This window comes from Propithecus coquereli, unplaced genomic scaffold (assembly GCF_000956105.1).
Source record: "Propithecus coquereli isolate 6110/MARCELLA unplaced genomic scaffold, Pcoq_1.0 Scaffold566, whole genome shotgun sequence".
Taxonomy (NCBI): domain Eukaryota; kingdom Metazoa; phylum Chordata; class Mammalia; order Primates; family Indriidae; genus Propithecus; species Propithecus coquereli.
The window spans coordinates 299,856-310,325 of record NW_012151574.1 but is presented as its reverse complement, the minus strand read 5'-3'; the positions used below and the strand labels follow the sequence as shown (position 1 = coordinate 310,325).

The window sequence follows — 10,470 nt, the reverse complement described above, 5'->3', positions numbered from 1 at the left end:
TGCCTCAGCACTTTCTTGCCTTGAAACAGCCGGCTCAAACCGGCCCTGACTGCTTTAGAGCTGCTTTGGTTGTTCTATAGTGCCCTTTAGCTAATTGTAATACTAAAGTCCCTGCATAGTGGGGAATGGCAATATCATTAACATAACCTGGGTTGCATGACAGCACAGGATGAGGGTACTGTGCCCATGTGATTTGTTTCACTGTGAACAAGCAAAGATACAATGTAAAACCTTTACATTACTCATTGGGAAGAGACTTAAAGCAACACCACAGGGTAGACAGATGCAGAATTTACATGCAAGGAAGCTCCTGTGGAAGAAATTCCTGTGCTGCCCAGGAGCAGGCGCCCTTATAAGTAACTGCCAATAAACTCATCTAACTCGTCAAGCTGGACTTGTCAGAGTCATTGTTTGGTCTCTAGGCTCCTTCTCGGTTTGGGAGGCAGTTTTTCTATACTGTCCCGGGATTTTCCCGACACTAGCATACTTATTTCTAAGTTTTGATTTAAGGTAAGAGGCTTGCGACTCTTCCTTTTAGTTTAACACTTAGAGGCCATTATATATATATATTTTTTCTTCTAGGAGTTTTACAGTTTCAGCTCTTACATTTAGGCCTTCAAGCCATTTTGAGTTAATTTTTGTATATAGTGTAAAGTAAGGGTCCACTCCGACACCATTTATTGAAGAGTCTACCTTTTACCCATTTTATGGTCTTGGAAATTTTGTTGAAGATCATTTGACCTTATACGTGGAGATTTGTTTCTGGGCTCTGTATTCTGTTTCATTTGTCTACATAACTGTTTTTATGCCAGTACCATACTGGTTTGTTTCTGTTTTTGTTTTGTTTTGAGAAAGGATCTTGCTGTGTTGCCTAGGCTGGTCTCAAACTCCTGGGTTCAAGTGATCCTTCTACCTCAACCTCCCAAGTAGCGGGGATTACGGGCGTGCACCACTGCATCCAGCTTTATACTGTTTTGATTACTACAACTTTATATTAATAATCAGTTTCGAAGTCAAGAAGTGTGATGCCTCCAGCTTTGTTCTTCTTTCTCAAGATTGTTTTGGCTATTTGGGGACCTTTGAGATTTCATATGAATTTTAGGGTGGTTTTTATCTAGTTCTACAAAAAATGCCTTTTGGATTTTGATAGAAATCTCATTAAATCTGTACATTACTTTGGGTACTATGGGCATTTTAACAATATCAAATCTACCAGTCTTTGAACATGGGATATCTTTCCATATGTTTGTGTCTCCCTTGATTTCTTTCAGCAACGTTTCAAAGAAACCGCTACTCTCCCAGACTTTCTGGAGAGGTTTTGTATGGGGGAGGACCTTCACCAATCAGTCTAGCTAGAGATTCTCAGGGCTTCTGAAAACTTTTGTGGGGAATACAACCTCTCTGGGTTTCTGCATGCCATTTCCCAATTAGACAGGTTTGTTGATTTCTTTCTTTGCAAGACAGAAGCCACAAGGAGCTTGTAATCTCTTGTTCCTTCTGGTCTCTGTCTGTAGTCCTGAAGGTTCCCTAAAGCTGTAACAGCAACTGCCTCGCTCCCCTTTGTTCCAGAAGCCCCCAGGCATCCAAAGTAAGCTGGCTCCCCACCAGCTCCCCAAGTCAGGCTGGACAGACACCAGTCCCTTGGGCAACCCTCTAAATAGCCACAATGCTGGATAAAAGTGCCATTCTTCTCCCTCCCCTCCCCCCCGCAAGGTAGAAACCACAAGTTTGGCACCTCGTCTTGATCACGGTGAGCCATCCCAGCCTCTGTCTATGGCATTGCAGGTCCTCTGGTGCCACAGCAAGCTGTCCCCACTCTCCTGTTTTCATAGGCCCCCCAGGCATCCAAACTATGCTGGTTCCATCAGTGCCCTTAGCCAGGAAAGACAGAAACTAATCCCTCAGACGGCCCTTTAAAAAGTCAGAATGTTGGATAGAGGCCCAGGCTCTGTATCCTTGTATCAGGCATACGCTGCCCCCAGAGACAGGCATTTCTGGCTCATGTGACTCCTCTCAACCAACGGCAAGCCTGCGGAGAAGGTTGCCGGTGTACATCATTAACCACAGCACCTGCAGGAGCTGAGAGATGAGTGTACCCAGCAGTAAAGGGAATTTGGGCAGCGTACTAAGGGTGTCTTCTATAGTAAGTCACTGGTATATGCTTCACGCCACTGACAGAAGTGATGGGCTATACCCACAGGTGATAGTTTCATCATTTATTATCACTTCAGTTTTAATAATAAAGATGCTGATACTGTTTCCACAGCCCAATCCGAAGTCTAGTAACATTAACCACCATGGAAAGGTGGAAGGAAAAGCAATTTAGGCATTATATCTTCTTCAGCAGGTGTAATGGCTGAGAGCTGAGTTGGCTGTCAGTCTATACAATCCATAGCCCTTGTGTGTGTGGCTGGCAAGAGGGAAGTGCGATTTGTATGTCCACGTTTTACTGACCCCTTCGGTGCCCTTCCACTTCTCTATGGCAGTTACTCTTCTGTTAATATTGGTCAAGCAACATTTCCCCTTTCCTCCTCTCATGACCCGGGCTTGGCAGATGAAGGTGTAAGAGAAAGATGATATTGAAATAGGACACCCAAGAGGAAAACCTTTCTTTCCCTAGTTTTTCCTTTAAGGGTCCCTAACCTTTTGTTTATTTCTACTTCTTTTGCCAGGAAAGAATAACTACCTTTAATCTAAAGAGCTCTACCTCTGCTCTATCCCTCGAGGTCAAGATGAAGTCCCACTCCTGAAGGATGTTACTCGAGCCTCTGAGACCCTAAATCTGCGATCTCCAACCCCCGGGCCACAGACTGCTACTGCTACCAGTCTGTGGCCTGTTAGGAACTGCGCCACACAGCAGGAGGCGAGCGGTGGGCAAGCTTCATCTGTATTCACAGCTGCTCCCCCTCGCTCACGTCACTGCCTGTCAGATCAGCAGCGGCATTAGCTGCAGGAAAACAAGTTCGGGGCTCCCACTGATTGTGCATTATTGCATTATGGTGAGTTGTATAATGATTTCGTCATATATTACAATGTAATAATAATAGAAATAAAATGCACAACAAATGTAATGCACTTGCACTGTGTTTGCACTTGTAATGCATCCTGAAACCATCCCCCAACCCCAGTCTGTGGAGAAATTGTCTTCCATGAAACTAGTCCCTGGTGCCAAAAAGATTGGGGACTGCTGCTCTAAACTATTGTCCCTTTTCATTCCTCTGAGCTCTAAGGAACTAACGAATAATCTGTTAGGTCCTAGTCCCTTGTCTAGCCTTGGTCTTTGCTGTACCACATTCCCAAGCCTTTTCTTGGGCTATAACATTGACAGATGTGACATTCTGGCTCACCCATCTAAGTGAGACTATCTGGTCCTCTGGCCCGGGGGGGTCAAGACTGGATACACAGCGGGTGCTCTGTAATCTCCTCATCCAGGGGAAGTTACACTTTTTTAAATGATCAAAATACTAATGACAAATGGTGAAAATTCAGACATACTCTAGGGAAACAATATGGGCAAGAAAGCTTCCCTTGCATTAGCTGAAATCGCAGGATATGAGAAACATTACCCAGTAAAATTGCCAGGGAGACAGAAGTGTCCTGGCGGGAATAAGAGGACACTAGGTACGGCAGAAGGATGAGTCCATTCTGGAAGCTTGTGGTACCCACTTGAAAGGCAGGGATGCTTTCTCTAATGACAGGATATAGCAGCTTCTTACTAGAGTGGTGCTTGTTTCATTGGACAGAGTGATGTGGAGGCCAGGGCCTTGGGTCTTTGTTCAGGAGCCTGGCTTTGCATGAGTAGACAGGTCACAGACTGACAAGCATTTATCAAATCCCATCTTCCATTTTTTTGTAATAACTAGATTACATTTTCCAGCCTCCTTGGCCAGTAGGTGGACCCATAGGGCTGCATTGCGGCCAATGGAATGTTGATAAAAATGATCAACTTCTCTTCTAAGTCCAGCCCTTAAAAACCTTCTGTATGAGTCTCCCTGCTACCTTTCTTCTCCCGTCTGTTGGCTGGATGTAAAGGAACCAGCAGAAGAGGCCCTGGAAGATGACAGAGCTCCAGAAGGAAGAATCCAGGTTCCTTGAATTATGGTGTGGATGACTTCCCACTGACCACCCTCAGTGACATGCATTGTGAATGAAAAGAAACTCTTACTGTGTCAACTCCATGAGATTTTAATAAATCTCGTTGTATAGTTGCTACAGGTTGGCTAATACATAGGTCTAACTGGGAGGGCAGAATTGGGTACGTAGGCCCATGATGGGATGGGAACAGCTATTGAGACTGTTGGGGATTGTAATGAGGGAAACTAAGTCATAGGTATGGAGTAGGAAAAAAGTGCAGAGCCCTCAGGCTGGTGTATCTGTTTATTTGGCAAAAACTTGAGGCTTCTTAGGGTAAAGAGGCCAAAGAAAGAGCAGAGAGGTCCTCAGCTGGGGCAAGTGGGTGTCCCAGCAGGGAACCAGGCAGCAGTCTTCTTAGACCACATGGTCATCCTCCAGCCCACACTGGTGGTAGTCTAGTATTGATCTGGAGGAGGCCCATAGTCTAGTATTGATGTGAAGGGCTCTCTGAAAGAGAAAAGCCAGGTAGTCAAAAGTCAGGAACCCTGGGGGAAACCTATTTCCAAACTTAATAGTCCCCTAGGCCCAAGATAAGAAGACTAGAAATTCTTTCTGTTACATCAGGAGTTGCTCACTTTTAAGCAATTTTTCCCATGAGGTTTGCTGACTGAGCAGACAGGCAGAGACCAGGTCTCTGGGCCTGGCTGAGTGAAGGGGGCCGGTGGAGAGGCCCAACTAAAGAGGCAGCAATTGGGACCTTGGACAAAGGAGGGATGTATACACCTGTGGATGATGTTTTGAGGGAAGCAAAGGGAACCAAACAAGAGTGAAGAAAAAATTAGAGGCCCCCATGTCGGTGTCTTGATTTATTTTGCAGCAAGAGGCAGCCTAGGTTTGGAGATAGAAGGCTATTGCCTTTCACTGCCTGTTCCTTTGAGCAGGATTTGGGTGACTGCAATTTTCTGCTCCTGATCACAGCTTCTGGATAGTGGATGAGGAGCAGGGATGAAGCGTGCCCAGGCCCCAACCTTCCACCCCCACCAACTCACCCATTATCCAAGCAGATGTTTCCACAGTAGGTCCAGCAGCACGTGTGATTCCAGCGTACACAGGTGTGGACTCTAGTGCACCTCTTTCTACAATACTTAAATGGAGGCTGTACCCAGCACTGCTCAGTTTCTCTTACTTCAAGTGGAATTGATATAGTAGAAGTTAGTAGGGTTCATCCATTCACAACTTGGAAAAGAAACCCTTTTCAAGCTTGGCAACCCCATCTGGAACTTGAGATTCAAGCCACAATGTATTTCTCTGCCTCCCAAGAAAATCTCCTCCTCGAATTTTAACCAGTCTCTTCTACAGAGAGCATCTTTCTGTGAAATGTGTTCCCTTTTCCCACATGTCCCCACAGCGTTGCAGGACTCTGGCTCCTAAAATTAGGACCTGGAACCCCCTGACCATGTATGACACCACCTCACCTAATTTTTTCTCATATAACCTTAGATTTCAGAGCCTGCAATATCCTCTAGATCTAATTTCCACACCGAATTTGCACAATGGGAAACTGAGCTGAGGGAGAATCGAAACCTACTTTTCTCCCCTTCTATTTGCTTCCCTGATGATACCACCTAAGCACTCAGCCTCTCTCCAAATTTATTTTTTTTTTCTTTTTCTCCCTAAATTTCATGTCTTTCACTGGCTCACAACCCTCCTGCTCAATCCCTTGTTGTCCCCACTTTCTTATCATATGAACCCAAACTTTGATCTACTAAGGACCCCTTATTTGTGTTTTCTGTTTTTTCATGTTCTAAAAGATTTCTACCTCCCCCAACTAAATGAATGTGTTAAATGTTACCCTTTTGTTATTCATTAAAGGCTCACCCAACTGAAGCACAGAGATTCTGAAAATATAGGCTTGGAGGGAAGCTATGTTGGTGCCTCCTCTAACCAAGCTGGTCTGACATTGGAAAATATGATTATGGAATGTTTACAAAAGCTCCAGTCCCTTTTCATATACCTAGGATTGCTTTCAGAGCTGGGAGGGGGAGCTTGAGGGGACACCAGACTGGGAACGTCCCACCTAATCTTGCTTGGATATCTCTGCTTAAGAAAGGATCTGGTTCTGGAAATGTGGGCCCCGAATCAGCTGCGACAGACATCACAGGACTAGGAAGAGAAGCCCTTCCCTCTCCACATCACCTGGGGGACACTGGATTCTGAAGCTTCGCAGCACAGGCAGAAGGATCACAACCTCAGGGATGGACACGATAAGCAGGAGAGCCCAGGACTTCATGGTGGTCTCTGTGTATTTGGGTTAAGTTCTGGCAGAAGACAGATCTTTTCCCAGTGCTGCTGGAGGAAGAGAAGGGATTGAGAATAACAGGGTAGGAAACACAAGGAAAGAGCTTGTGAATAATATGATATTCTCTCTCCTACTCTCCCTTTTTACCCTCAGCTACCCAACAGCACATCAACTCTGAAGCTAGCCAATGATTTCCCCAGGTTTCTTCCCATCTCTCAGTACACACCCCTTCCTTTGCAAAATTTGTTTCTTTTTAAAATGAATTGCTTTTTTCAGATTATGCAATTTGTAAAATTAAAAAATACAAAGAGGGAATGGATAAGCATTAGTAATTCTACCACCTAGAGATGATCGGTATATGTATGTACTTTTAAGTTGTAATCATTATTTTCATGAAATCAGACCCATTAAGTGTCCTGATATTTTGTTTAAAAACATACGTGACAGGATGCTATAAGGAAGTTTTGGTGAAGATCGTAAGACAAAAGGCATTGATGCAAACCAAGAAGGAGTTATGAGACAGAGACTTGAGAAAAGATGATGGCTAACAGTTGTTAAGGGACTCAAAACTTTCATTCACATAAATGGTTCAGAGTTGAAGGAATCGTGTAGAGGATTTTGAAGATTTTGTTGGTAAAAGGCTTTTCTCGGGGAAGTGGAGATGCTGCCTTCTGATTCCAACTTGAGAGAAAAGGCTTAATGAATACTACTCATAGAGCTTACTGCGTGTTCCCAGAGGTTTATGGGGACACAGTAGACTTGTGTTCGAGTCATGACTAAAGCGCCTATAGGGTGAGGATCTGGATAAAGTGGCCTGTAGTAGCAGAGAAGAGGGCTGCGGTTTGGGAAGTATCCAAACTATAAATGGTGGGAAGACATTTTATGTCTCCAGTAAGAGTCAGGACCAGAAGCACAAAGCCAGCTGATGACAGTGTCTTAGACAGAAAGTCTAAGAACTTTCCTACTCCCTCTTATTGGTCCTTCCTCCCTCTACTACTTAGGAGACAAAACCTTTTTTTAGCGAGGTGGGGTGGGGGTGGAATCACAAAGAACTGGAAAGAGAGAGGGAGAGAGATTGACCATGTCCCTGTTCCATAACTGGAGCTTCTAAGGGAGAGGAGCGTCCATTATTCTGAACAAATTGTGGAGCTGTGGCTAATTGCACGGGCCTGAACATTTTAGTTAAGTTGAGAAGACGTTTTGCACATAAAATTTGTGGGGACCTATATAAATTTTCCTGAAGAAACACATTAACCATTTGGAACAAAGTATACAGATGGAGACAAAAAAAAATATGAACGCATTATGTAAGTCATACCCACAATTCGATTATAAATGCTATGATTGTTCCCTATGTCATGAAGGCCCAAATATTTCCAGTTTCTTCTTGTTATAAAAATGTCCTGATGAACGTCCTTATAGGTAAAGCTTTTGCACATGTATTATTCTTTTTGTAGCATGAGTTACTGAAGAAAGAATTCTAGGCAAAAGACATCGTCTTTTTCAGGCTTTGGATAGTTGCCATCACAGTTTTCTCACTAAGGGTTGGGTTACATTTCCACCTACTGGATGTAAGATGCATGTTCCCCACCTCCTGTTCTACCCTAGGCAATACAGGGACAATTTCCGTCACCACGCTGTTGGCTGTTTAGTTTTTTGGGTTTTCATTTTTCTTTTCTTTCCTTTTTTTTTTTTTTTTTTCCTTTTTTTTTTTTTTTTTTTGAGACAGGGTCTCACTCTGTCCCCCTGGCTAGAGTGCTGTGGCGTCATCATAGCTCGCTGCAACCTCAGAGTCCTGGGCTCAAGTGATCCTCCTGCCTCAGCCTCCGGAGTAGCTGGGACTACAGGTACATGCCACAATACTCAGCTTATTTTTTCTATTTTTTGTCTTATCATAAGGGAAATTCTCTCCATTTATCTGCACACTGAGGATTAGTGGTGTAGTACTGGACAGAGCACAAAACTTGAACACGGGCATCAGAAAGACCCGGGCTTGATTGAATCCCAACCCTAACACATTTAGCTTAATGCAAGTTATATATTTGGGCAATCACATACCTTTTTAGAGCCTCAGTTTCCCCATCAATAATATGAGAGCTATGTTAGCATCCACATTGCCAATGTTGAATATACGAAGCACTGAGCACAAGGCTTGGCACGCAGCACATGTAAAATAAATGTTGGCTATTATTATTAAACTTAAACTCTCTCATCTCCTCCAGAGGGGCGGATGTTACTTAACTTCGTTGCCTTTGTTGTGGTCTTTTTAAAATTTCCACTATTTAACCTGCTTAGAATTAATTCTGGTGATTGGATGAGGTTCTAGCCTTCATCTGTTCTAAATTCATTCACCCCACAAATACTTATATTAAGGGACAACTATAAGCCAGGCATTATTAGGAGCACTGAGAACACAGTAGTGAACAAAGCTGACAAAAATCCCTGCCCTCATAAAACTCACATTCTAATAGAGGGGACAGGCAGTAAGTAAGATATATAATAGAAATACATAATACTTTCTATGGAGATGGTGTAAAAGAGAACACAGTGAATGCAGAATAGTCTAGGACTGTCTGGCTATTATTCAGCTCGTTGGGGTGGGGAGGTGGGACATGGAAGGAGGAGGTTAAGCACTCACTGTTCAAACACTTTCCCAGATCTGTCTTCACTCATCTCTCACTCCAAGCCCCTTCAACCTCCTGAATCCAAACAGAAAGAAAGATCTTTTAACAAGCAAATACAAAGGAGAAGTCTGGATACTATAAACGACACAGTCATGGTGGAAATAACGTCCCTTTCCCTGAAAGTAACCAATTTTCCTCGAAAGTCTTTATTTTTGCTTCAATATTTTCAACCAAGCAGGAGAAAACTTACATGTATTGGCTGAAATTCCTTCAAATGTTCAAAATCATGACTAATACCTACAGGCATTTTAAAAAGTGCAAAACTTTTGAGAAGGGTTAAACTTATTCTCCTCCTGGCATATACGAAAAATTATAAAACAGAAAAATAAAAGTTTAGGCACATAGACTGTTAGATGGATTGCCTTTAACTCCCTTTAAACTATTATTTGGAAATAACTTCAAAGTTACAAGACTAAGAATAGTACAAAGATCATCTGTATACCATTTACTCAGATTCACTTATTTAAGAATTTACCCCAATTGCCTAATCTCTCTCTCTCTGTCTCTCTCTTTCTCTCTCTCTCTCTCTCTCATATGTTTTGAAAAACTTGAGAGTAAGTGTTATTTATCATGGCCCTCATTTCTAAATACTTCAATCAGTATTTCTTAATTGGGGAATTATCTTACATGATCATACTACAGTTATCAATTTCATTAAAATTAACTTTGATAAAATATACTTTTAGCTCTTCTACCCTGAGTATTCCATTTTATCAATTCACTTGGTAACATCCTTTGTCTTTTAGGACATTGACATTTTTGAAGAATACAGCCGAACTTTTCTTTTAATAAAACATACCTCATTTGGGGTTTGTCTGAGATCTCTTCGTGATTAGATCCAAGTTATCCATTCTCGATGGAAATACTATCTAGGCGAGGTTGTGTCCTTCTTAGGATATCACATGTGGAGGCACACAATGCCCATCCATGTTAGCTTTCTCTGCCTCGGTTTCTCCATTTGAACAAGGACAATAATTTATTCTACAGAGGGATAGTACTGGCATGATGTTGGGTTACAATTTGGACAGGGAAACCATCCAAGCAACCCCAAAATGAAAGCTTTTACAGGCTCATGCTTCCAGTCCCAGGATCCTGACCTCCATCTACCTCTGAAGATGTCCTGGGTGGAGGTGCTGATAACTATTTGACTGGTGGCCCTTCTTCCTTGCCTCCTGCCTGAAGCCCCCACACAGGAGGCAAATGGTGAGCAGAACGAATTTCAATGACTCCGATTTTAATTATGCTTCTGGTCATAGCAGATCTGTGAGTTCTGTTCCAAATCATAAGTCGGGTATATACAGAACATTGTCCCTGAATTCCTATTCAAGGAGTGCTTTCTTTTTCTTTTTGCTGCAGGCAATATAGATAGAGATAGAACACTGTGGACCTGCAAAAACCTCTCCTCCCGCAACA

The 10,470-nt window shown here is 42.9% G+C and overlaps 1 protein-coding gene across 1 annotated transcript; it reads right to left on the bottom strand.

Moving 5' to 3' along the window:
• Positions 1-4,529: 4,529 nt before the first annotated feature.
• On the bottom strand, positions 4,530-6,364 carry WFDC9 (WAP four-disulfide core domain 9). The gene is made up of 4 exons (XM_012657896.1): positions 6,271-6,364; positions 5,831-5,839; positions 5,124-5,259; positions 4,530-4,581 (listed from the first exon to the last, which is right to left on the bottom strand). Exons 1-4 carry the CDS (start codon positions 6,362-6,364, stop codon positions 4,530-4,532), a joined length of 291 nt encoding a protein of 96 aa, XP_012513350.1.
• Between the last annotated feature and the right edge of the window lie 4,106 nt (positions 6,365-10,470).

Excerpts from the sequence above, each read along its gene's own strand:
- WFDC9 (XM_012657896.1), bottom strand. The coding sequence starts at position 6,364 with ATGAAGTCCTGGGCTCTCCTGCTTATCGTGTCCATCCCTGAGGTTGTG. Across the intron at positions 4,582-5,123 it reads AACATCTGCTTGGATAATGG|AGAGCCCTTCACATCAATAC; the intron begins GTGAGTTGGTGG and ends TTTCTCTTTCAG.